Genomic DNA, 26,518 nt, shown 5'->3' on the forward strand with positions numbered 1-26,518 from the left:
ACCCAAAGAAACTTAGCTGTTAACACCACATGGCACAAACTTCTTGAAGAACCCAGGTGTGCTGACAACGCCTGGGAGGGGGGCTGAGAAAATGACACCCTGACACCCTCTTTCTCTCTGGGAGAGTGACCTCGCTGTGGCGAGGAAGTGCATCCCACAGAGCTACTGGCACGTGGCATAGGATCTGTACAAGGATGCGCATGGCTACAAGCAATGCCCCACCCCCCTCCCAGGGGGCAGGATTGCAGCAGGACCCAGGAGAGCTGGCAGAGGTTACAGAGAGCATGGAGGCACAGAGGAAGGAACGACTGTCAGGTGGAAAGGGCAAGTGGCAGGACCCCAGGAACAGGATGGACACCCCCACCCCTGGTTTTGACAGCTGCTGATGGCAGAAGGTCGATTATGACATATCGACATGTCCCAAACTCACAGAAGTAGTAACCCTTGGAGTGTGGGATTTGGAGGAGTGAGCCGACTTTAAAATTCTGCTCAGCTTTTAACTCCACTTGGCACAAACTGGCACTGTGGGTAAAGCTACCGCATGCAGTGCCAGCAACCCATATAGGTACTGGTTTGAGTCCCAACTGCTCCACTTCCAGTCCAGTTCTCAAGTGCCATCCCCTGCACCTGCATGGGAGACCTGGAAGAAGCTCCTGGCTCCAGGCTTCAGATTAGCTCTGCTCCAGCCACTGAAGCCATTTGGGGAGTGAATCAACAAATGGAAGATTTTTCCCTCACTCTCTTTGCCTCTGCTTCTCTGTAACTCTGCCTTTGAAATAAAATAAATAAATCTTTCAAACAAAATAAAAAAAAAAACTGCTCAATGTTTACAGATGTTCAGATAATGCTATAATATGCATGGCCACTACTTGTAACATTAAAAAAAAAAAGGGTTACGTTAAGATAAAATTTCAAAAGAGCCAGGCCAGCTGGAGGGGCGGCCTCACCAAGGCTGGTGTCTGTGCCCTGCTCCTTGGGCGGGGCAGAGACCTGCAGGGTGTGGATTCTGGTGACCACCGGCTGCCCGTCATGCTCCACCTGGCAGGACAGCACCACGTCTTCCCTGTGGGCGGAGGAGTTCACCAGGAGCCAGCTCGTGCGGTTGTAGGTCCCGTCCTTGTTCTCCACCAGGGTCCAGGCCGACTCTGTCCGGGACACGTTTCCATTCTCCAGCCAGCTCAGCTGCAGGTCCCGGGGGTAGAACTTGTCCACGTGGCAGGTGACGTTCACCTGGGTCCCTGCCCCCATGGGCTGCTGTCTGACCTCCACAGTGGGGGGAACTGAAACAGCACAGGGCAGAAGCTCTGAGCTTGTGGGACAGGCAGATCCCAGAGCAGGGGCCAAGTAACTCGGCTCCCACCGCCAGGGCCAGGGCACCCCCGCAACAGGGCCAGGCATGCAGCAGGCACTCAGCATGGAGGGTGCCCAGCACACAGGCGGTGCTCGAGACAGGGAGCTCCCTAAGGGTAACAGCGAGTGAAATCAACAAGCCCAACCCTGGATGCAGGAGGAACGTGGCCACTGCAGAGACAGGGGCTTGGCTTGCACAGGTGCTCAGTACCTGCAGAATATTCTGGAATTGGTAGAATGAGAGGAGTTACTGGCATAGCACTTGGCGTGCAACCGGGGTTGACCCGGCAGCTGCCACTCAAAGGACAGTGACTGGCACCCCAGTCACTGGGTAGACTGGTCCAGGGTCAGTGGACAGGGCTGCTGGGAATTAGAGGCAGCAACTCAGGCCCCAGAGCAAAGCCAGCAGGGGGCAGGCACGGCAGCCAGGTGTGGGCAGCATGGGTGGGGTGTGGTTGTCTACCTCGGATGGTCTCAGACAGGTTGGCAGTCCCACGGAGAGGGGGGCCTCCCTGCAGGGTGATGTGGGCCACCTCGCAGATGACCTGGGAGTGCACATCGCTGGAAGCCAGGGCCACCTTGGCAGTGCTGGTGACGTTGTAGGAGACGCTTTCTCCCGCGGGGTACACGCTGGTCTGGAAGGCCGGGAGCTCGTTCCCGTTTTTAAACCATTTCAGGCTGATGTTGCGGGGGGAGAATCCGTGGGACTCACACGTGAAGTCCACTGTCTGCTCCGGGGTGGCCCTCGCCCCAGGCCCCGACACCTTCGGGGTGGAGGGCTTGGCTACAAAAGGAGCATTCAGACAAGAAACAGGATCATGATGACCTGGCGACAGGCAGTGACACTCCCGTCACGTCAATCTTTCTAATCATGCTGGGGGGACAGAGGGGGCTGTGGAGCCTCCCAAGGCCACACAGTGAGTGACAGGCAGGGCACGCACAGGTGCACTCTCAAGTCTGAGTTCAAGTCCTCTGCAAGGCCTACTCCCTCCAGCCCCGCCCAGGACCAGAATCATGGCTGCCCTCTCCTCTGTGCTAACTCTTCCCAGCAGCCTCCCCAGGAAACCTTGCAAACCTCAAAGTGTTTCTAGAAGCAGATGCAGGGGGCACTGGGCAGCCTCTCTGCCCTCACAGCTGGACCCGGGAGGCGGACCTGACACACCCCGCTGGCCTCTGAGAAATGGGACGGCAGGCGTTTCCCCTCCAGACTTGCATCGAGGGTTACAGAAGCCAAGGCTTGGGATGCGGCACCCAAGGTGCTCCACAGAAACAAATGTCACGGGTCTCCCTTGAGCCTGGGTCTGCTTCCATCCAGAGCTCTCCCTCCAGGGAGTAACGAGTCTACTCTGCATTTCCCACAAACGTTCCAGCAGGGCCCAATCTGTGCCAGGGCCTCCCTGAGAGGGAGAAGGGCGAGGGGTCTTCTGCGGAGCCCGCTGTGGACTGCGAACAAAGATCACTGAGTGCCGAGAAAGCCAAAGGCGGTTAATTTCCCAGTGGCTCCTGAGTTCCGGGAGATGCAGGCACAGCCCCTGAGCAGGCAGAAGCACTTCCCGCAAGCACACAGGGTTAATCAGAAGAGCCAGGGCAGCCCCTCCCTGTAGCCAGCTCCTACAGGTGTCTCCAAAGTGCTAACATCACACCCAGCACTGTGTGGGAGCGGCCGGGCCACAGGGACACAGGTGTTTGCTCCTGTGAGTATTCAACCTGCTCCCCTACACCCATCCCATATTTTGAACAGCAAAGAGGGTGCTGGGGCCAGCACTGTGGCACAGAATGTTAAGCTGCCACCTGCACCACCAGCGTGCCCTATCAGGGTGCCAGTGAGAGCCCTGGCTCCTCTGCTTCCAATGCAGCTCCCTGCTAATGCGCCTGGGAAAGCAGCAGAAGATGGCCCAAGTACTTGGGTCCCTGCCACCCATGTGGGAGACCGAGATGAAGCTCCTGGCTCCTGGCTTTGGCCTGGCCCAGACCTGGCCACAAGCCATTTGGTGAGTGACCCAGCAGATGGACGATGTCCTTCTGTCTCTGTCTCTGACATTCACTAAGCCTTTCAAATAAATAAGTTTGTTTGTTTGTTTGTTTGTTTTTAAAGGTGTTACTTGATCAGTCAAGTCATCAAGACCCCAGCAGCCCGGACGTCCCTTTGTGGACAAAGGGCACTGCAGTCAACGCTTGGGATCTGAGATTCCCCATCTGCGGACTCCACTGACTACAGATCAGACTGATCTCAGGAACAAAATTGTACTAAACAAGCAGACTTCTTTTTCTTGTCACTATTCCCTGAACAATACAGTAACCAGTGATTTCCATAGCCTCCATCGTAATGGGGCTTAGAAGTAAGCCGGAGGATGTGCACACTCTATGGGCAAAACGACCGGAGCATCTGCAGATTTTGCTACCTTTGGGGGTCCTGGAACGAATCCCCCCAGGCTATCAGCATTTCTGAGGGGGTCTTGGGAGCCCAGCAGCCCCATGAGGTGGGCACCCGTGGAGACTCAAGGAGGCAGTGGCTGGCCAAGGGCACACAGCTGCTTAAGGGTGGGGCCCATCCCACCCCACACAGGCTGATCTTAGCAACTCACTTCGTATCTTCTTAGAGCCCCAAATCTCTGTCTAAATTTGATAAAATTACCACCCTAGTGAGAAGGAGTGAGGAGGGATGCAAGTCAGAGACTGGCAGACAGTAGGTGCTTAATAAGTAGCATCTGTGACTGTGCACCGGTGTCCTGCTCATTCCTGGTTCTGAACCTGCAGGTGTGTTTGGTGGCGGGCAGCTGGCTGGGTGCAAGCAAAGGCTCCTAGAAGAGTTCAAATCCAGCCCCAGCAGCAGCCACAAAACCCAAATGGGGACAGGAAAAGATATCACCCAGCGAGGTCACGCCCTCTCCCCTAACGATCCCCAGGAGAGGTGCCTGGCAAGTGGCTTGCAAAGCCCCAGCAAGACCACAGGTGTCTCGGGTGTGCAACTGCCGGGCACTGGAAGCCTGAGGGCAGCAGGGGTGGATCCCACAGGGACCTGTGGGCTGTGCAGATGGGAGGGTCTGTGGCTGCAGGCCAGGACCTGCTGGGCCCTCGCTGTTTAGACACAGGCAGGTTTCAGATGCTGAGACTGGATCTGAGCTCGGTGTATCCGGGATGTGTGTGGGAGGGGCCCTACCAGGAGGTCTCTGGGACTCACAAGGGCTGCCCAGGCTCCTGCTGTTCTGAAGCATCCGCACCCTCACAGCTGTTCTCACCCAAGTCCCGGGGCCACCTGTGCAGGGAAAACCCCACTGCTCCTCTGTGGCCTCAGGCTCGCTCAGGGCTTCGAGGTCCTGGCCCTGTTTCAGCATCTTCCAGTAGAATTAAGACGTCAGCTGCCCAGGGCCTCGGTAGGTGGGTTCTGTTGGAATGTCCAGGCCGAGCCTGGGTCTGGGACTTGGCTCAGTGTCCCGGGTGATTCCAAGGAGCCAGCTGAGCCCACCCAGACCCTGTGTCCGTCCGGGACTTGGAGAGGAAGTGACCTGTCCAAGGTTACGTGGCCCAGCTGCAGCCTCATCTCCATTATCCAGCACCCCCGGCCCCTGGCGCTGCTCTCAGCTCCTCACAGGACTCAGCTCAGCCCTGCCCTGCTGAGGGAGACCCCAAGGCCCCGGGGGAGCACCGTGTGCCAGGGCACAGCCCGGCGGGCCCGGGCAGGTGAGCTTCAGTGCACTCTCCTGGCCACCGCGCCACTGACGCAAGGGGACAGCCCGAGCCCAGTGAGCAGGGCTCTGAGCTCGTCCTCTGCGGGCCTCACAGAACCCATCGGGGCTATGGTCATCCCCGTCCACAGGTGGGGAACAGGACTGCGGGGAAGCCAGGCCTGGCCTGGGACCGCACACCCTGGCCAAGCTCCCACATCACAGACCCTGGAAGCAGCCCTCGACGCCCGGTGCCTGCTCCGGGCTGCGCCATTTCCTTCTGCATCTCCCAGAGGTGCCCCGACTGCCACCATTTTAAAGATGCGAACACTGAGGCTGACAGAAACCAAGGCCCGGTGCCCTCGTCCCCTCTGCAGCCCTGGACACTTCCTGTGCCCCCCCCCCCCCACTTCCCAGGTCCCCCTGGAGCCCGCGCCCCGGGAGATTTGTTGACTCCAAGCAACTCTAGCGGGAAGCCCTCCCGGTGCCCGGCCTGGAGACCCTGGACGAGAGGGGAAGCCGGGGGCTCCTGCTGGGGGCTCGCTCACAGGGCGCGCACTCCCTGAGGAAAACGCCAGTGCTCAGCCCTGGTCCTGTCAGACGCGGGGGCGGAGCCGCGTCCCACCCGGGGGCGGAGCCTCGGGCTTTCCGCCCTTCCGGGCCCGCCCTTCTGGAGCCAAGGGAGGAGACCAGAGACTTGGGGAGACCTGGCAGGGTCTTCTCACCTCTGGAGGCAGAGGCCACTGAGGCAGTGTGGGGTTGGGAGGCAGAGGCCGCGGGGCCCTGCGCACGGGCGGGCGAAGAGGAGAGCGGGGCCGATACCGGTTGTTGGGGCAAAGTCAGCTCCCCCGCGGCTCACGTCAGGGCCCCCGGAGCCTCAGCGTCCTTGTCTGAGGCGGGGATTACCGCCCTCCCCACACCCCTGCAGTCCCCTCGCCTCTCGCCCTCCACACCCAGGGCGTCCCTGAGGACAGAGCACCCCACGGGGCGTGGGCAGATCTGAGTCCCCCTCGAGCCCCTGGGGCGGGGGGACACCTGGGGGACCTCAGTGTCAGGACCAAGGGCCCGCGGGCAGAGTGCATTGTGACGGTGTCCAGGGGACACACAGCAGGCTGGCACAAGAGCCTGCTGCACGGAGAAAAGAGGGGCCCCCGAGGGGCAGCACCCCCTGGAGGCAGCGGGCGAGGCCTGGGCCTGCCCGGTGGCGCAGTCCCTCCGCCTGGCCGTCCCCCCGCTGTGGGACAAAGCCTGGCCGGGCTGCAGAGGGGGTGCAGCCGTCCCCCCAGCCGCGCAGCTTGAGCAGGAGCACGGACCCTGCAGCCTCGACTGTCCTCATCTGTGGAAGGGGAGGACACCAGGCTGGGGAAGTGAGCGCCCGCACGGCCGCTGGTTCCGGGGCCCACAGAACGGAGGGTGTCATGGGCGGGCGAGGGACCGCCCAGCAGACAGCACGCAGCCCGCGGCGTACTCACCACTCACAGACACCTGCGTGCCTCCTCCAGACTTAAACTCCACGTCATCGCCACCCTGCTTCCGGAACTTGACGCAGTAGTAGGTGCCGGCGTCCGCTGGGGTGATGTCACGGATGCGGATGGAAAAGTCCGTGTTGTTTCGCTTTGTGGCATCTGAGACGTTTGTGACTCGGGGGTAGTGGCCTCCCTTGAAGCTGTAGATCTCCTTCCGGTCTGGCCCAGCCCCTCTGTACCACTTAATGGGCCCCACGGGCAGCAGGGTGTTCATGGTGCAGCGCAGAGTGGCCGTGTCTCCCTCTGCCACCGACACCCAGCGGTCAGGCTGAGTCACCCGCAGCTCCTCCTGTGCTGCCGCTGCTGGGGGAAAGACGCAGACCTTACACATGTGTGTCAGCAAAGCCTTCAATGACGCAGCACACGCTCAGCACGCCGCACCGCATCTCACTGAACCTTCTCACGGGCCTGTGAGCCGACCTAGGCCACCTCTCGGGTGACTTGCACCAGTGCCCGCAACACAGAGGGAAGCACAGGTCCCTTTAGGGCTCGCAGCCTTGGTTTCTCCATCTGTGACATGGCTACCCTGAGCCCATCTCTGCAGAGCTATGTTAGGAGCAAATGCACCAGGGACAGTGTCAAAAAGAAGGGTCCAGTCTTTGGAGCCATCAGGCCTTGTTTGAAACCCAGCTCACCCCTACTCACGTGTGACCCTAGTTTGTACATTGGTTGGGAGCTTCAGTTTCTGTATCTATAAATAGGTGTGACATCCCCTAGCCCTCTGTCTTGTTCTGAAATGAAAATGTGTTGGGGCTGGCACTATGGTGTAACAGGTAAAGCCATTGCTGTGATGCCAGTGTCCAATTGGGCACCAGTTCAAGTCCTAGCTGCTCCACTTCCAATCCAGCTCCCTACTAATGTGCCTGGGAAAGCAGCAGAAGATGGTGCTTGGGCCCCTGCTGCCCATCTAGGAGATGTGGTGGAAGCTCCCGGCTCCTGGCTTCAGCCTGGCCCAGCCCTGGCTGTTGTGGCCATTTAGGGAGTGAACCAATGGATTGGAAGAACTCTCTCTCTCTTTCTCCCTCTGTCTTTGTAACTCTGCCTTTCAAAAAACATACAATCTTAAAAAAGGAGGAGGGGGAGGAGGAGGGGAAAAGAGAGGGAGGGAGAAGAAGGGGAGGAGGAGGGACAAGAGGAGGGGGAAAGGGCGAGGGTGAAGAAGGGGAGGAAGGGGAAGGGGGTGGGGGAAGAAAGGGAGGAGGGGGTAGGAGGGACAGGAGGGGGGAGGAGGAAGATGGAGGAGGAGGAGGAGGGAGAGGAGGAGGAAGGGGGAAGGGAGAGGGAGGGGAAAAGAGGGAGGGTAGGGGGAAGGGGAGGAAGGGGATAGAGAAGGAGGAAAGGGGAGGAGGGGGGAGGGAGGAAGAGGGGGAGGAGGGGAGAGGAGGGAGAGGGAGGGGGAGGGGGAGGAGAAAAGGGGCGGAAGATAGAGGAGGAAGGTGAGGAAGAAGAGGCCCTTGGCCCTGAGCTGGGCATAGCGGAGTGTGTCGTGATCATATGAACAATGAATGGACGAAGGGCTGCAGCTCACACTCCTTCCCACCCACCCTTGCTGACGCCTCGCAGGCCAGGCCTGTGCCAGATGCTGGGGACACAGGAGCTGCACCCAGCCAGGCCCCCAGGGTTCCCCAGCTGGGCAGCTGGCAGGAGTCCTAGAGGTCAGCTAAGGGAAGGGACCTGAGCCCCATGATGGAGACCATGGGCCAGGTCAGACAGGGACCCCGGGAGACAAAGTGGGGCTGGAGGGGAGGACACAGGCAGGGAGAGAGGCCAGGTAGGACCTGTGGTGGGGATGCATGGGGCCGAGGGAAAGCATCTCAGAGCGAGGCTCAGCCAGGACCTCGGTTCTGAACAAGCTAGGGATCGGGGGAAGAAGAAAGGATGGGGGTAATACCCTGGGGAAACACACACAGCTAGCTGTCCCTGGGGACCCAAAGGGGACAGGTTCCAGGCCCCCTGCAGGTCCCGTGTGAGAAAGGGCATGGTCTTGGCATGGAGCCCACACCTCCTGCTGGAAACCTCAGATTGTCCCTAGGCTACAGCTCCATGTTGCTCAACAACAGGGAAGACACGGTCAGAAGCACAGAGTTAGACGGTGTCATAGCCATGGGGACATCACAGAGCGCGCGTCCACAAAGCCTGCTGGCACAGCCCACACCTGGGCCGCATGCCCCCTACCATCGGTACGCAGCGCATGCCTGGAATACTTCATACAACGTCAATGCCCTGTAAGTAGCTGTCACATGGCACTGTTTAGGGAATAATGATGGCGCAGATAGGATTCTCAGCCTAACAACACCTTCCCACAGATATGGAGGCATAGTCAGAGACAGAGACAGAAGAACAAAGTTAAAGAGGGAGTCAGAGTCAGAGAGAAGGAAGAAAAGAGAGCAGCAGCCTGGTATGCAGAGGGACAGGTGATCCCGGTCCCCATCTGGGCTCTCCACTGACCGCCCCCATGCGCCCTTGTCTTGCCCTCCCTGGGTCACCCTGGTCTGGCATCAGGCAGAGTTGCACAGATGCCCTGCACATCCCTCTCTGGCTCTAGCCGGGCAAGAAAGAGAGATACCCAAGAGTTTGCTCACCAGCTGGTGGACTGGCACCATCCCTCATGCCAGGAACGAGTACCCAAGGGAAGGGAGACCCATCACTCAGACTGCCCACACTGTGGGCAAGCTCAGGGCCTCTGGACAGGTTCCTTGTCCACCGCCTGGTGGCCTGCCTCTTCCCCTCCCCACGGCCAGGGCTCACTCTCCAGGCTGGGTTCTCCTGGCAGATGAAGGGAGTCTCTAAGAACAAATCTGAACATTGTGTGATTCTCAGCAGGGACCAGGGAAGAAACTCTAGCTCCACAGAGAGTAGTGGCTCAGTGGTGTCAGCCAGCCCAAGAGGGGTGGGGCTGGTGGCCCAGTGGGTGAGAGGAGCAGGCAGCCACCCAGGGACATCAGAGGCAGCAGCAGCAGCGGCCAACAGCATTAAGCCAGCAACGTTCCCAGGGGATCTGCACTTGAGCAGGACAGATCGGATGAACTGGAAATGCCACTTGCTGGGGCCAGCAGGCCTGGGCAAGAGTACGAGCTCCCCTTAGCCAGATGAGCACTCCCATTCCCTGGGCCTCCCTGCCGTCATCCAGAGTGCGGTACCAGCAGGTGCCTCAGCAGTCTTGAGGACGCTGACATAGCCATACATAAGCACCTGCCGCACAGGTGCTGGTTAAAGGTGGGTCCCTAGGGGCTGGCATTGTGGCACAGGGGATTAAGCCACTGTTTGCAACACTGGCATCCCAGGCTCTGAGTCCTGGTTGCTCCACCTCCAGTCCAGCTCCCTGCTAATACTTCTTGGGAAGGTAGCAGATGACCCAAGTATTTGGGCCCCTGCCATTCACGTGGGAGACCAGGATGGAGTTCCAGACTGCTGGCTTTGGCCTGGCCCAGATCTGGTTATGTGGCCATTTGGGGAATGAACCAACAAATGAAAGATCTCTCTCTCTCTCTCTGTCTACTTTCTTCTGTTGCTGTTTTATAAATATTTTTTTTTAAAGTTGCTCCCTAATCCCATCACTAGGACATAGCTATATTCTTTGTGTATTTGATTTTCTCTGGCTTCTCACAGCCCCCTCCATGCCCTTCTGGGGACCAAGGATCCACAAAGGACTGGGTCCCACCTCCTGCCTAGAATAGTGTCTGGCACACACTGGGTCTTCAAGAAATAGATGTTGAATGGATGCATTAATCAGTGAATGAAGAAGGGATTTTATTTGCTCTGTGACCCTGGGCAAATCCCCTCTCTGAGCCACTTTCTTCATCTGTTAAATGGAGCTAATATTGGCACATCCGGGAGCTGGCGCAGGCCTGGAGCCCGGCTCAGTTATTATTATCCTTATCAATAACACCGCACCGGGCTGTGAGTCAGCAGTCAGGGAGGGAGCAGCGTGCACACGGGGCTGCAGAAGGCGGCGTGCGGCACGTCAGAGCAGGCCGGGGCTGTAATCACACCCTGGGCGGGCGACAATAAAATCTGGAATTGGGTAGGGCTGCTCCCCGCCCCCCCACAGCCCTCCCTCCCCATGCTCCGTTCAGCTCCTCTCAGGCTCTCTCCACCAACTGCAGCCAGATTTAGGTGGCTTAATTAATTAGCTAGTGTTTATAAAGCGTTTGAAGAATTTTAAAAGTGCGACGTAAGTGCCAAATATTATTTTAATCTTGGTATGTGTGTTTTTTTCCAGCAGAGAGTTTTTTTTTTTTTTTCTTGCCTGCTTTCTTTTCTTTTTCTCTGCAGGTTCTGTTCTGGGAACCGAGCTCGTTAAAAATCACTCCTGTGGTCCGGATCTGGGGTCATCGGGCTAGCATCGCTGACAAGACTATTTCCTGTTCTCTGGTGCCCTCCTGGCAGGGGAGCGACTGTTCAAGGGACAAAGCATCTCCCAGAGTGGAGGGTGGCTGGACGGGCTTTCCCACGGGGAGTGGGAAGCTGCCAGGCAGGCGAGGCCACAGGTGTGGGTTTGCCTGCCTTTCTTTGGTTACTCCACAAGGCCAGAACCCCAGACACGGTGTGGTTTCCTGCACAATGATTTTGAAAACGCTGGGGAAAACCCAGATGCCCAAGGATAGGAGATGGTTAAGTGAGTTATGGCCTATTCCCTGCCTGGAATGATAGGCAGCCGTACAAAGTTGCTACCAGGAAGACTGTGGCTAATATGGAAATTCTTCACAGCATAATTTAAAATAATATCTTGGTGATGTAAATAAAAGCTGTTCATCGCAAAGCACTTAGAGGAAACATAAAAGTATAGAAACAAAATAATAATCTTGTATAATACCATCAAGGATCATTGCAATCAACATTTTCATGTACGGTACTTAAAACTTAAGTGAATCAAAACAATGTAGAATCACACCTTTAGATCACAAGGGATGTGTGCAAACATTCCGTTTTACAAACTGAAATGTGCTTATAAAAACGAAAAACTGGAAATATCCTGACACACAAGGGAAGGAGACGGTCCCATCGTGGTGAATCTGCATGATGGCCAAGTCCACAGCCGCGACGTCCACCGCTGGACAATGCTGGGCCCCTGGGAGGTAGACTATGCCTGAGGTCTCAAGATGTCAGGGCAGAATGGCGAGGGAGATGTGCTGCGAGACCAGAGCTGGTCGGCAAGGGACAGTCTGATCCCAAACTTGCAGTTTCCAAAGAAAATCACATCAAAGATTAGCAGTGATTAACTTTAGGTGGTAAACGTACATGGGATTTTGCTTTTATTTGTTTTCTGTTGGCATTACTTGTGCGAGGGGAAAAACTCCTTCAGTATGAGTGACTATAAAATAAAACTACATGAGCAACTGCAAGACTCCATGCAAAGCTATAGCCTCTGAGTCTCTTTGGGCCATGAACCGAAAAACTTGGTGGGGTTTTTCCCTTCGCATTGGGTATTTTAAGATATTTGAAACTGCATGGGGTCCGGCACTGTCGCGTAGCAGGTTAAGCCACCGCCTGCAGTGCCGGCATCCCATATGGGCGCTGATTCGAGACCTGGCTGCTCCACTTCTGATCTAGCTCTCGGTTATGGCCTGGGACAACAGTAGAAGATGGCCCAAGTCCTTGGGCCCCTGCACCTGTGTGGGAGACCTGGAAGAAGCTGTGGCTCCTGGCTTCGGATTGGCGCAGCTCTGGCCATTACAGCTACTTCGAGAGTGAACCATCGGATGGAACACCTCTCTCTCTCTCTCTCTCTCTCTTCCTCTCTCTGCCTCTCCTCTCTCTGTGTAACTCTTTCAAATAAATAAATAAATCTTAAAAAAAAAAAAAAGAAACTGCATGAACATGAAAGCGTCTTTACGGTATCTCATTGGGTTTAAAACGTGTCCGCGCAGCAAGTATGTTATGCCTATGCTTACTGCTGGCATGAGGAACCTGCCTGTTCACTGCTTCCCCCAGCTCCTGACACCCTGCTTGGGCCCGAGCACACACTCAGTAAGTCCTTGCTCACTCCAGGACAAGGAAAGGGTCTGGAATGAGAAGGTAGACGCCACAGAGTTGTGACGTGTCACAGCCCAGCAATGGAACTGGGGCAGGCACGTGTGCTCATTACATCATAGAATCCATTGAAGCTTTTTATTTTTTGCAGTGAATATCGATTGCTTTTGGAAAAACTGCAAGTAATGAAACAGAACACGTGAATACATTGTCTAAGGGAAGCAGTAACTGCCAGCTTGTTGCTGGAGGAGCTCAGCACCCACAGGACCCGGGAGCCCACAATACAGGGATGGGCAGGGATACGTTCCTGGCTCCCTGTGTGCACCAGGCCCTGGGCAGGGGACTGCACAGTGCCTGCACATGAATAGGGAAGACAGACTTGGAAGAAATCACTCAAACAACTGCACTTATAACCAGCCCCAATCTGCCCTCAGACAGGGAGCTCCTGCCAACGTCTCCAACCCCAGCTTCTGCCATCCATATGACCAGCTGCTCCCAGCACCACTTTGCCTTTCTCCAGTTGGTCAAGGAGGGCTCGCCTGCCTGTGTGAAATGCCACCCAGAGATGCAGCAAGATGGCAGCTGAGAATGGACTGTGGGGCTCAGAAGGATGTACTTGAATTTTCAAAAGACAGCATTCAGGGGCCAGCATTGTGATACAGAGTTAAGCCGCCCCCTAGGATACCAGCATCCCATAGAGGCGCCCTTCAAGTCCCAGCTGCTTCACTTCCAATCCAGCTCCATGCTAATGTGCCTGGAAAAGCAGCAGAGAATGGCCCAAGTGCTTGGGCCCCTGCCACCCACGTGGGAGACCCAGATAGAGTTCCAGGCTCCTAGCTTCCACATGGTCCAGTCCCGGCCGTTGCAGCCACTGGGGAGTGAATCAGCAGACTGAAGAGCTCTCTTACTCTGTCTCTCTCCCTCTCTCTGCAACTCTGCCTTTCAAATAATGAAATAAATCTTTTTTTTTTTTTTAAAGTCCACAATGTTCATATGTGGCTTTGAGATTAAGAAAAGGTGAAAACAGCTTTCCTAAGAAGTGAAAAGCTAAGCGCAGATTATTTCCTAATGAAAAAAGGCCACTGCAAACCCTGGGTGAGGTCTCCAGACTCTAGCCTCACGGGGCTGGGGAGAGCCGAGCTGGCCCAGACACGTCCCGCCAGCCAGCTGGGCCCAGGTGGATGCTAACTGCCACTTGCTGGGGAGCTTGTTTATCTCCTGGTAGCAGGAGCCCCGAGGTCTGCAAGGCTCAGGAAGGGCTCTGGAAACCCAGAAGCCTGGAGTGACAGGGACAGCACCCCTTTACCTGACCACCACCGACACTTGCCCCCCCCCCCCCCCCGATCATGTGCCACCTCTGCTTTCATCTGGTCATGTTTTAATGGTCGTGGGCAAGAGTGTGACAAGTGGGAGTGGGCAAAGGGCCGCAGGAACACGTAAGTGCTACAGTGGTGAAGCAGTGCACACACGGGGTGTAGCGCAGGAGTGAGCAGAAGACGCAGGGACATGGGTGCTGCGTGGGCAGGAAAGTCCACACCTGAGCTCGAAGGGGCAGGTGAGTGCGTGTGCATAGGAACATCAGTGTGCACGGCTCCAGCCTTGCACACCTGTATACCTGGGGACCTGTGCACATGCGAGAGGCGATGTGTGTGTGTGTGCAGGAGCACGTGTGACTGCAGCACAGCGGTGGGTGTGCTGAAGGGTGTGGACGCTGCGGGGTTGGGTGGGGGGAGCATCTAAGTTGGGAGGACTGGGAGTGCGTGGGAGTGGGGACAGATGCCTGGCAGGGTGTGAGTGAGTGGGTGCGTGTGAACTTGTGTGTGGGAGGGTGACTGCAGGGGTGGCATGCACGTGAATGTGTGTACGTGCGTGTGCGTGCATATAGAGAGGTGTGCTGCTGGGGGGGGGTGTGATGGTGTGGTATACTCATGCATGTAAATGCCAAGGTGTGTCTACTAAGAGCAGAAAGGTACGTGGGGCCATGGGTGCACCTGTAAGTGTGCCCAGCACAGTGAGGCTCCACATACATGGGTCCCCATGCACACAGTGGTGAGAGGAGGAGGGTGGGAAAGACAGTTCCCTCAGGTCTGTCGCTGGCTCCTGGCAAACCAGGCCCTGTGTAGCCCCTGACTCACAGAAGGGGCTCTAACCTTTCTGGAGCACCTGCTTATCACATGCTAAGCATGGGGCACAGCAGCAAAGGGGCCGGCCTAGGACTGCCTCACCAGAGCCCATGACCCAGGCATGGATCCAGAAGGTCCCAGGGGCTGGATTCACTCAGGGGCTGCCTTAGGATGGCCGTGGACTCCGTAGCTCCCAATGAGGCAGCTCAGGGATCTGATGGCACTGGCTCGGTGGGACGATTTCTCCGGGAGCACCGTCCGGGTACCCTGGGACCCTGCCCTTGAGAATTGCTTCATCTGTGAGGCAGTCCTGGACATGGGCAGTGACCACGCACTGGGTGATCAGTGTTATGAGAGGAGGCTTGGGGTCTCGAAAGAGGAGTAGGATCCAAGAAGACTTCCTGGAGGTGGCAAGCCCTGGGCTAGAGGCAGGGAGAAGGAAGGCAATCCAGGAGGAGAAAGCAACAAGGACAGAGATACAGAGGTGTGACCAGGGCCCTGCACAATCTGGGGAAGAGGATCGGGTTCTGATGGGCCTGTTGGCTAAGCACGCTGGTGGGAGGCCAGCCCGAGACCGGTCTAACCTAGCACTCTCAGTTTCAGTGCCCATGGAAAAGCAGGCCATCAGTTGGGCATTCTGTGCGTGCCACTGGGTATGCCCCTCGGGTGGAGTCAACCTCAGTGCTTGGGTAGAAACGGCCACTGCACTGAAGTCGGCACGAACAGAGAGGTGTGTGGCCCTGGAACCAGTGGGGCGCTCCCCTGGCCACCTCCACTGTGCAAACTGGGCACAGTGCCCCATCCTCACGGGAGGCGCAGGCCCTGGGGGGTCCCCTCCGTGCCTCAGGACACTTGGACGGCCCATGTCTCGTCCTTGGTGGTGCGATCTGGCAGTCACTCTTCTCCAAGCCTTCGCTGTTGCCTCACCTTAACCAGGGGACCAGCCCCCTCCCCAGGGCAGAGGCGCACGGTTAGAAGAGCTGCACTGGGACCTGTGCATTTCCTGTCCTCCTCCTCCTCTATGAGACGATCCTGCCAAGTCCAACTTCCAGAATACAGCCAGGCCTTGGCCTCCCCTTCCCACCCTCTCTCGCCTGGGTTCTCATCACGGCCCCCATGCTGGCCTCCTGCCTCCACCTCACCTCTGTGGAGCCCAGAGCAGTCGTGAAAACCCTAGTCAGGACAGCCCCCCTTGTTCAAAACCTTCTCAGGGCCCCTGCTGCACTCACAGGGAGACCCAGAATCCCTACAGTAGCCCTAGGGCCCTACAGCCTGGCTCTTCCTCAACTGTGCCAGAGTTTCCCACTCGCTGCAGGGCCTTTGCACATGCTGTGGCCACTGCCCACCACTCTCATCCCCTGGGTATCTACACATCTGGTGCCCTCGCCTCCTCCAGGCCTATCTGCAAGGCCTTCCCACCCCTCTTGATGTCCCTGCTCGGTTTCTTTTTCTCCATATCACCCACAACGCAGTGCTCATCTCCCTATCCTAGAATGACACACATCCTTTGAGAGCAGGGAATTGGGCAGGCCCCAGGTATGGCCAAGTGCCTGGGATTTGTTGATGGTGTGCTTTGGTTTGGATTCCAAGTCTGCTACCCATACAACCCCAGATGTTTGCACCCCCCCCCCCCCAGGCCTTCCTGTTCCCATCTGTGGAATGGGAATAATGTGCAGATCCGCAGATCCTACTAACAACACGTGGGCTGAGCGTGTCAGGAGAGGGGCTGGCAGCCCAGCGTTCACAGGTGACATGGGCAACAGGGGATTGTGTCCTCAAGCCTCAGACGCTAAGGTTCTCTCTGCGGCAGAACCGGCTCTGAATTAAGGTCGTGCACCAGACCTTCCCATGAGCTGGCTGGCAACACCGCTGGCACTGAGGCAAGGAGGCCAGGGTGGGCCACCGGCCTCCAGGAGCCTTTGTAAGGGTTTAGCAGTGCCTGATGGCCATGGAGCAATGCTTGTGGCAGGGTCCTGTCTTGGCAAAGTGGCAGGGAAAGAGCTGCGAAGGCAGGCACGCCACAGCCCCTTTTGTACTCAGACTTTGGGGAACGGGAACAGGCTGAGAGCATGCGGCGTGCACAACCGCCACCATCCATGGGGCTGGGTGCCTCGACAACCTAAGGACCTTCTTCCCACTGTCCCATTTTGCAGTGGGAGAAACTGAGGCTGAAAGTGAGGCCCTGAGGGGCTGAGAACCCAGGTGGCATCCTTCAAACCCCAGGCTGCCCCAGTGGGACCTCTGACACGGGCCCTGGTGCTGCTGACCACACTGTACAGATCAGGATGGACAAGGAGGAGCCTCTGCTTAACCCTCACGAGAGCCCAGCCAGGTGGCCGCTGCTGTCACCATGCCTGACCCGTGGGGCAGAAGCTGTGACCCAGGGAGGCAGGTAAGTAGCAGCCAGAAGTCACACGCACGCTCCCTGGCACGGAGTTCCCTCCAGCTCAGACTTCTGCATTCTCAGGCTGCCAAGGGCGCGTGCACGGTTTCCCATCCAAGGTCAAGGCCCCCTTCAAAGCGACACACGTCTATGAAATGACGTCTGCCCAGGTCTTGGAGCTCTGCTGCCCACAACAGGCAGGTTGTGGCCGGCTGGGAGTCCTCCCTAAGCCCACACTATCCCCAGATCCCTCTTACAGAGCTCTGTGCTGCTTTCCATGGCTCTTTGGCATCTTACCAGGCACCTTCAACAGGGAGGAAAATGTAGCTGTGCTTCTGTTCACAGATGGAGAAACTGAGGCTCAGAGGGAGCAAGACACCTGTGCCAGAGCACGAGGCCAGTTTGTGGAGCGTGCGAGAGTCAGGCTCAGGGCCAGGGCCCTCTCCACTGCCCTCCAGCTGGGGATGGGGTCTGGGGGCTCATCAAGATGGAGGGCAAGATGGGCACCCGGGCTGGAGGTCGGGTCGGGGGGGACCTGCAGCATGGCACCCACGTGGAGCCTCACGGTGCAGAAGGGGCAGCGTAGCAGGTTTCAGGCCTCCTGGCCGAACAGTGATGCAGGAGAGGCTCCGTCCACTCCTCGTAACAACACAGCTGTCACGGGAATAGCAACGCTGGCTAAGGAGCGCTGACCCTGTCCAGAGCGTGCCTCCCTGAATCTCTGCCGGGACCCAGCAGACAGGGCTGGCTCCACCGTCATTCCACAGGGGACCAGACCCGGGCTCAGCGAGGTACAACGGGCCTCAGCCTGCACCTCCATCTATCTGAAGCCCCCCACCCCATCCCCACCAGACCACCTGGTGCCACGGTGACCCCTTAGGGGAAGATGGCCCCGAGCCACGGCCGAGAGCGTGTGGCACGTGGGGTGTCACACTCAACTGGCGGCAGTCCCCGCGCATTCTAACAAGGTGTCCGTGGTGGGGCAGGCAGATTTCAAAGTGTGAATTCTGGGGTTTCCTGGCCACCCCTGGCCCCATTAGGCACTGCAATGGTCATGCTTCCTGATGTGCTAGCACCATGAGCAGGGACCTATGGTATGGTTGTGGCCCTGTGGCAGGATGTGTGACAGCCAGGGCTCAGGCTCCGCTTTCGGTCGAGGGTCACTGCCCGTGTGACCTCATGGCTCCAAGTCTCCTCTCCTAAAGGGAGACTTCCATTCCCAGCTTGTTCTTCCACTCAGCTAACAGGTGTCCTCCCACCTACAGGGGGCCAGGGCCTGTGCAAAGGTCCTGGGGGGAGGGCAGCAGTGCACAGCCGAGACACAGTCCCTCTTCTCATGTAGCTTACATCCTGGTGGGGAGAGAAAGAATGAAACAGAGAGACATGCTAGGGAATGCACAGTGCACCACAGCGACAGAGGATCATAGGGGGCTGGGCAAGGCGTCAGAGGAGGTGAGGGTACCAAGGCCAGGGGAGTGCTTACGGGGCGAGGGCAGCAGATGCAAGGGCCCTGCGGTGGGAGAGCAGCTGGTGCGGAGGAGGGGCAGAAAGAAGGCGGCCAAGGCTGAGGTCCACAGAGGAAGGGGCAGGTGGTGAAGACGGCCAGATGTGTCCAGGAGTTGCTACCAGCTAAGGACACCTTTGCTCATTGGTGCCCTCTGAAAGGTTTGGAGCGAACTCCAGGATGACTTGAGTTGCTATCTGTGCTGCATGGAAAGTGGGGGAGGGGTGGAAGCAAGAAAGCAGTGACCAGGGGCGTGGGCTCAACTCTTAGCCCTGTACCTAAAGGCTGTGTGTCCTTGGGCAAGTCACTTTACCTCCGAGTCTCAGTTTCTACATCTGTCCAATGGGTACAGCGATAGTTCCCATTTCGCAGAACTGTGCTGAGAATTATATAAGATAGTACATAGTGATCCTCTCACACAGCCTGAAATGCTCAGTGAACTGGATTCTCCCGGGTGTGGTCCTGTCTTGGCTCACTCCAGCCATGCTGGCACAGCAAGGGCGGTCCGCCTCCAGGCCCCCCACCCCCCACCCCCAGCACTTGTTCCCCTCAAGGCCGGCTCTCAGCCTGCGGCTCCCATGGCTGCTCCCTCCGCCTTATTCAGGCCTCTGCTCCTCAGAGGGGCCAGGTTCTTTCCCCTTGTCCTGCTCGGCTTCTCCTCCTGGTGCTGTCTCCGTCTGACATCACGCTGGTATGTTTACTTGGGTCTGTTTTGCTTCCTCAGCTGAATGCCAGCCCCAAGAGAGCAGGTATCTCTGTGTCTCATTCATGGTTGTTTCCCCAAGCACCAAGAACCACACTCAACAAACAGTACCTCCTCTCGGGTATTTGTTAAGTGTAGATCCACCACTGAATGTCCCTAATAAGGCCAGCAAGTGGCTAAGCACAAACCGAGGCTTGGATCCTGGCTGAGCGGCCTGGAGAGGAGCCCAACTTGGCAGGGGTGTGTGTGGGGGAAGGGGTCTCAGTTTCCCGATCTGTAAAATGGGGATGAAGCCCCATGCACTGGGGCTCGCTGTGAGGACTACAGAGCAGTGCACAGGAAGGGACGCGCATCAGAGACGTGCGGGGAAGTGAGGCCCGGCCCCTCGCCTTCGCAGGGCAGCATCCAGCTGGCCACGTGAGGGGCGGGCGGGACTGCGTCAGTGCAGAGCCGGCCGGGATGGAAGCTGGGTGCATTACATCACTCGTTCTCATCGTGCATATGTCTGAAATCTCCCCCAAAGAAACAGATGAGGAAGAGAGACCACGTGTGCGCCGAGCGCTCTGCACTGACTACCGCCTTCTTCCTCGGCCTCCCAGCACTGCAGGACGCCGGCAGGCCCCGGAGAAGCAGAGGTGGCCCTCGCCTCGCCACCCACCCACTCCAACTGCGCTCTCTGGCTGCTAGACCCTTCGCTTCCTCCCGCCCACCCCCCATGCAGATCTGATCGGCAGCATCTAACACCCTGCGCCCCCAAACGGATGCACCAGGAAATCTCACAGACACAAAGGACTCACTCTGTAGCCCCTCCAACTTCCAGCTATGCTGTTTTGCCTCTTCCTGGACCAAAGGCCTGGCCAGGCCCCTGGCAGGGGAAATCCATCTTGCAGAGGCTCCATGAGAAGACTGGCCCCAGGCCCAGCCCCACGCTACTAGGAAAGCAGCTTCAGCTGGGAAAACAGAGGCTTCCTCCTCCAGCAGGGGGTCCGACACACATCTTGGGAACACCTGCTGCCATGGCTCCGGACAGGATGCATCAGCCAATTGGCAGACACACGAGAGGGGCCCCAAGGCAGCGGGACGCCAGCACCCCTTGGCCTCAGTTTCCCTACCCATCAGGCAAAGCAAAGGCATGACATCATAGTACCAACCCAAGGATCTGGGTGGTCAAGGACTCTGATGCTTACTGTGCAACACTGGACAGCCTGCCTCATGTCTCTGAGCCCCAGCTTCGTCACCAGCCAATGGGATGGATGATAACTGTGCACAGCACCCAGAGCAGCTGTGGAGACCCCCGGGGTCACATACACCAAAGTGCTGAGCAGTGGAAGTGGCTGGAAACAACGGTTCCTATTAGTGCTTTTTAGTTCCTACAGAATTTGGGATCCTGCCGGATTCCAGCCTTGTTGACGGTGGAATATTCCAGCATCGCCCTGTTGTAACAAGCCTTGGCCTAGGCCCCAGGAGGCTCGGTGTCCCCCGCAGGCCTCGCCACGGAGCGGCTGCGTGAGCTCCGCCAGTCCCTTTCTCTCTGTGGCTCCAGTTTTCTGGGCTGCACAATGAGGCGCTGGAGGAGACAGAAGGTTCTTACAAAACCCTCGAGCTGGCCAGGCTGGAGAATCCACAATCCCAGATCCTTGCATCCAGAAGGAGACACCTAGAGGCAGGCTGCGCCCACAGCGCTCGTTGCCAGAGACAGGCAATTAAATCACTCCAGCCTGGGTTTGCCTGACTCGACCAGCCCCCAGTAGCATAAAAGCTACAGGGCAAAACCCCAAGCTGAAAGACAGGCACCCACGGCACAGCTCCCATGGTTTCGTGAGTACCCACCATGTGCAAGGAGCCGTGCCAGACGCTTCATGGAAGCCAGCCTCAATATCACGAAGAAATCAAAACAGAGCAAAACAAGGATGATCACCACCCTGGCTAGTACGTGCTGAGCGCTTACAACCTACTAGGCATAGCTTCGGGCAGCACACACGCATGCTTTGACGTCACCGTTGAAACACAGCCAGTCATATTATCTCTGACAAGAGCAGTAAATTGTCCAAGGAGGAAGTGGGGCTGGGATGGACACCCAGGGTCTCCAGCCTCTCCGTGGAGGCCCTGGGAGTCACCGAAGTCGCAGAACCAGATAGGAGAGCTGACCCCATCTGCGATGGGGACAAAACCAAGAGGAAGTAACGAGGAACCCCAGCTGGTGGCAGATAAAGTCCTGGGGGAGGTTTCAGAGAAAGAGGAACTCCCCTGGAGCGGGAGGCACAGAGGTTGAACCCCGAAGGATGAGTAGAGTGTGGACGCAGGCAGGCGGGGAGGGACAGCGAAGGGCACCTGGGACGGCAGGCGTGGCATGGGCCACAGAGCAGAGATGAGGGTTTAACTGAGGGCACAGAGCCTTTCTGAGCCTGAGCCAGGCTGCACGTGAATGGGTGCCGCCCAAGCCACACGCGGCCTGGTGCTCAGATGCTGGGAGGGGGGAGCTGGTGCAAACGTGGCCCAGCGTGGGGTGGGTGACCCGGGGTCTCGGAGGTGCCAGGGCTCTTGGCCAGCTAGCACTGCCCTCGGTCAGCTGGTGGCAAGCCGGGTTATCCTGCAGCATCTCCACAGGCTGGCTTGTTGGAAAACCCAGAGCAGAAGCCAGCCGGGGGCTGGGGAATGCGCGCAGGCCCTGCCGCAGCTTTTTTGTTTTTTAGAGAAAACTTGGGCCAACAGCTCACCAGTCTCGAGCTGGGGAGCGACATGACGTAGCTGTGTTGACAAGCCAGAAACCGGAGCGCATGCAAAAAGGCAGGGAGGGAGGGGGCCCCTTCCATCAGTCCAAGACTCCAAATAAGAAAATAACCTGTCGCACGGAGCCATTGGAAGCAGCGAGCGAGTACGTGTGGGATCCGTACAACGCTTTTAGACTGCCTTCCTCTCCCACACCCCCTCTCCATCTGTCGCAAAGGGCACCAGGAAGACGCACGGAGGAATATTCCAGCTCTGGGGGCCCCAGAGCCCGGCAGCCCAGATGGGGGGCTCTCAGCCACAGCGCTCCCAGGCGGCGTCGGCTGTGAGGGCCGAATGGCTGTCAGTGTTTCCACCCTCAGCAGGCTTTCCGGGACGCGCCTGTGAGTCAGCCGGAGACTTCTGCCCAGAGCAGGAGCTTTGCACAACCCTCCACGTGAGCCAGGAGGGAGTTCCTTTCAACTCCTACAGCTCGGCCCCAGCTGTCCTGGTTCAGCCGCTCCACTTCTTCCCTCCCAGCTCCCCCCCACCCCCCCGGCAGGAAGGCCTGTGTTCAAAGTCCCTGGGGTCAGTTCCCACCCCCGTTTCCTCATCTGTAAAATGGGGCGAAGAGCTGACTCCTGCAAGACTCTGCACATTCAGCACAAGGCCCTGGGGACACCTCCCTTCTCCCCATGTCTGGGTCACACCAGGACTTCATATGTCAATGACCGCAAGTAAGGTTAGTAAAGGCACAAGGAGAGCCAGAAATACCCAAAGAACACGACAGTCTAAAGGGACTCACAACAGCCTGAGCCTGGCAGAGCCACGGCCCCCCCTCCCCTTGCTCTTCTTACGAAAGAGGAAGTGAGATTACCACCACCACTTAGGAAAGTCCAGAGGAGCGGGCAGCACGCCGCCCCCACTGAAGGGCACGGCTCCAGCTAGGAGCTGTGCCGCCCCCTGAACCTCATCCCCAGCTGGCCTTGGCTTTCTCCAGGCCAGAGGGAAGGCAGCAACTGGGAGGTCACCCAGAGGTCCCGGGCCAGGGTGAGGCCAAGCGCCCCGACCGTCGGCAGGTGCAGGGGTAGGTCCTGCAGCCACAGCACCAGGCTGCCCAGGCCCAGGTGCCCCGAGCCCCGGCCCCCCACCCCCCCGCACAGTGCATCTGTGTTAGGAAACAGGCCTCGCGCTCGCTCCGCGAACATGGGGTGGTGACTTCACCAGTGTCTTTTTAGAATTTCCCTTTGGCAGCATTTGCGCTGAAGGCAATCTTTAGAAACTTCTTCCCCTGCCTTCCCCAACCCAGAACATCCACATGACCAGCTCTCCCCCCAACAGTGATCATGTGAAGGCACAGCAGTCACGTGACACACACACACACACACACACCCCCCGGCTGACAGCGTTGCCTGAGATGCTGGGAGTCCGTCAATCCACGGCCACCTTCCAAAGCCTGACATTTGAGTTTCCTACTCGAACAAATCCATCTTCTTAGGAAATAGGACAACTTCCTTCTTCCACCACCCTGCCCTTCTCTCGGCTCTCTCTTCTGCTCTGTGGTAAATTCCAGGCCCTGAGTACAGTCCCATCCCTCCGTCCACATAAGTGAATTCCATGCCTGGGGCCAAAGGCAAGGACAAGGACCCCCAGGGAACCCACACTGAAGGATGCTGGGAAGCTGGAGTGGTGACAGCCACAGCCCAGCCCTCCCGTGTCACCCTCATCCACGCAACTCATCCTCACCTCCTAAGATTTATCTATTTCAAAGTTAATCTGGGCCCCTCTGCCGCTCCCACTTTTTCAGGCTATTGATGCTGAATGGATTGGAACGGAAGTTTTATGGCCCAATCTTTACCATTTTATAGATTGTTTTTATAGGCAAAAGGGAGAGAGCTGCTTGAAAGCAAGGTGTCGGCGTCCCCAGCCGGAGCCCCGGGAGAGGCAGGCTGCCCGGCTGAACGCTCGCTCACCAGTGTCACCGTTCATCTGCCGGGGGTGGAACCAGAGGGTCCCAGGTGCAGACATGCAGAAATGAACTTGTGTCCCCCGGTGCCTGGCTTCCGGAAAAATCAAGCCCTTGTGAGAGCCACTCCTGCGATTCCAAGCCAGGAAGGCTGGCAGGGCAGGAACTTGGACTTTTGCAGGGTGCTAATGGCCGGCGCTGGCAGGAAGGAACAGATCCGAGATGTCACTCACCAGAGAGACATGGAATTTATCAGGGCTTCCTTCTGCCAGACAAGGGCCCAAGTGTAACTGCAAAGACTGGGATGGGCTGGGGGCGGGGCAGGGGGGGAGCGTGTGGATTCTGAGAGTTCATGGGAAACTGCAGGGTAGGCCGCTGTCCACCCCCACTTCTCCTTCCACCCACTCTTTGCTAGTTCTCCTTCTCACTGCTATCAGATGGTTACCATCTCCCAGCAAAGCCAACAGCGGGGTGGGGGTGGGCACTGAGCTCTTCTTTAACTCCCTCCTCAAGGGTGGGAGGTACAGGGACCCCTCTGCCTATATCCCAGCTCCAAGAGGCAGAAAAACAAGATCCCTCTTCTCCTCTCCCCCCTCCCCGGGGCCCCCGGTCCTGGTTAATTTAACACCAGTCCTCGTCCCTCCACCCCACGCCCTCCCAGGAGCCACGCGGTTTGGCGAAACCCTTTTAAGAAGCAGGACTTCTGAACGGTGACCTCACCCCTTGGCGAACACACACAGTAGCCTTCAGAGCTGGCCTGCGGGGCCGGCCAGGTGTATGATGTAGGCCAACAAAAAGGCGTGCTCAGAGCCACAGGTAACAGCCCCTCGGAGCACCTGCGCTGCAGGGAGGCTGCCTGGAAGCCTAAGGAAGGAGGGGGGAGGGGGGACAGCTTGGTGGGGGGGAGACCAGCCAGCCAGCAGCTCTGGCAACCACAGGGACAATCGGCTGCGTCTTCCCTGGGATCTGTTGATGGCAGCAGCTCGCCCGAGCCTCCCTCCCCATGCACACACAAACACCACTTGACTCTGAGCACCAGAGGGAGAGCGCACTCTTCCCCCATTGCAACAGCCTGTTTCTGTTCCATTCCAGGCGCCACCGGGAACCTCGCCCCCCACCCCTCTCTCCCAGTCTGAAGTCAAACATGCAGAGGGAGAGGGGCTTCTGGGGAGCCCCGGATGCCTGCTCCCACAGCAGCTGGGCAGGGCCGGGGTGAACCAACTCATTCCTGTGTCCCGGTGCCCAGCGCTGTGTGCCACACTGACACAGCCCACAGAGAGGGACGCTGCCGGGGACAGCTCTATCCTTGGGGTCCACCCTTGGCTGTGTGACCTTGGGCAAGTCGCTGGCCCTCTCTGGGCCTCAGTTTCCGCACCTGTAACCCTGGGTTACAGGCATCTCTCCCCCTTGTAATGCCCGATCTTAGCCGAGTAGCTCCCAGCGGCAGTCTGGGAGGCCTGAGCCCGCAGTTCGCGGAAGGCAGCCGAGGGGAGCTGGGGAGTGCTTACCTGACACGGCGCAGGACGCGGCGAGCAGCAGGCAGAGCAGCGGCCCGAGGCGGCCGGGGGCCGGGCCGGCGGGCTCCATGGGCCGCGGCTGCGGAGCGAGGAGGGAGAGCGGCCGTGAGTGCGCGCTCGGGCGGGCGCAGGCTGGAGCGGGGAAATGACTAAGGCTCCCCCCCCTCCTCTCCCCGCCCGGCCGGGCTCCCCCCCCTTTCCCCGGAACGGGCGCCCGGAGCGGCTTAGGAGCCCCCGGCGCCGCCGCGGTTTTCAGAGGAGCCACCCCTCCGCCCCCCAAGAAAGCTCGGCAGACGGGGAGGGGCAGAGACCCCGAGAGCGCCAGGAGCGAAGGCAGGAACGGCCAGGGAGAGCGGCAGGAGCGAGAAGCAGACCCAAGGGAGCCAGGCAGAGAGCCAGAGACAGAGAGAGGCGCGAGAGGGGGAGAGAGCGAGCGAGCGAGCGAGCGAGCGAGGGAGAGCGCGCGGGGCGGCGCAGAGCGAGACAGACAGCGCGGGAGAGAGGACGCGAGCGCAGGGCGCGGGGCAGCGGCCGAACCCGCCGCGCGGGGCCGCCCCCGCCACGGCCCACCCGCCCCGCCCGGGCTCCTCGCGGCGCCGGCGGCTAGCTCGCTCCCGGCCCGCAGTCCCGGCCGCTGCCCCCGCCCTCCCGGCAGCCCGGCCCCCTCCCGCCCGCGCTCCCCGCCTCCCGCCCGCCCCGCCAGGCTGCGGGGCTCCGGCCCCGCCGGCACCTTCTCTGCGATCGCCCGCCCGCGCCCCCGCCAGCGGCGCGCCCCAGGGGAGGGAGCGAGGGCTGCGCGCCGCGCGCCCGGCCCGGGAAGGCAGCGGCGGCCCCCGCGCCGCGCCGCGCAGGGGGCCCCAACACCCCCGCGCGGGGCACGGCTGCAGCCCCCGGCGCAGCCCGCGGGGCTCGGGACCGCACGAGCAGCCGCCGATGCGGGCCGGGGGGGAAGCCCGCGCGCTCGCCCCCCGCCCCGGAGCGCCCGCCCCGGAGCGCCTCCCACTCCCGCCAGCCCGTACCTCCGCCGCGCGCGGAGCTGGAAGGCCGGGAGGCGCAGCTGGAGGCTGCCCGGAGGCCGAGCCCGGGCTCCACTTTGCGCAAA

At 58.9% G+C, this 26,518-nt stretch overlaps 1 protein-coding gene across 3 annotated transcripts in view; it reads right to left on the reverse strand.

Annotated features, from left to right (window-relative positions):
* SIRPA (signal regulatory protein alpha) overlaps positions 1-26,518 on the reverse strand; it is a 39,421-nt gene extending 12,903 nt beyond the window's left edge. The window contains exons 1-5 of one of the 3 annotated variants that reach the window (XM_062203957.1): positions 26,436-26,518; positions 25,408-25,495; positions 6,488-6,844; positions 1,814-2,134; positions 948-1,280 (exon numbers count right to left, since the gene is read on the reverse strand). In XM_062203957.1, coding sequence (XP_062059941.1) covers positions 948-1,280; positions 1,814-2,134; positions 6,488-6,844; positions 25,408-25,486 — 1,090 coding nt within the window. In that variant the 5' untranslated portion in view covers positions 25,487-25,495; positions 26,436-26,518. Of the gene's footprint in view, positions 1-947; positions 1,281-1,813; positions 2,135-6,487; positions 6,845-25,407; positions 25,518-26,435 lie in introns of those variants that run through there. The other 2 variants (XM_062203958.1, XM_062203959.1) reach the window with 2 other exon arrangements.

This window comes from Lepus europaeus, chromosome 10, assembly GCF_033115175.1.
Source record: "Lepus europaeus isolate LE1 chromosome 10, mLepTim1.pri, whole genome shotgun sequence".
Lineage (NCBI taxonomy): Eukaryota > Metazoa > Chordata > Mammalia > Lagomorpha > Leporidae > Lepus > Lepus europaeus.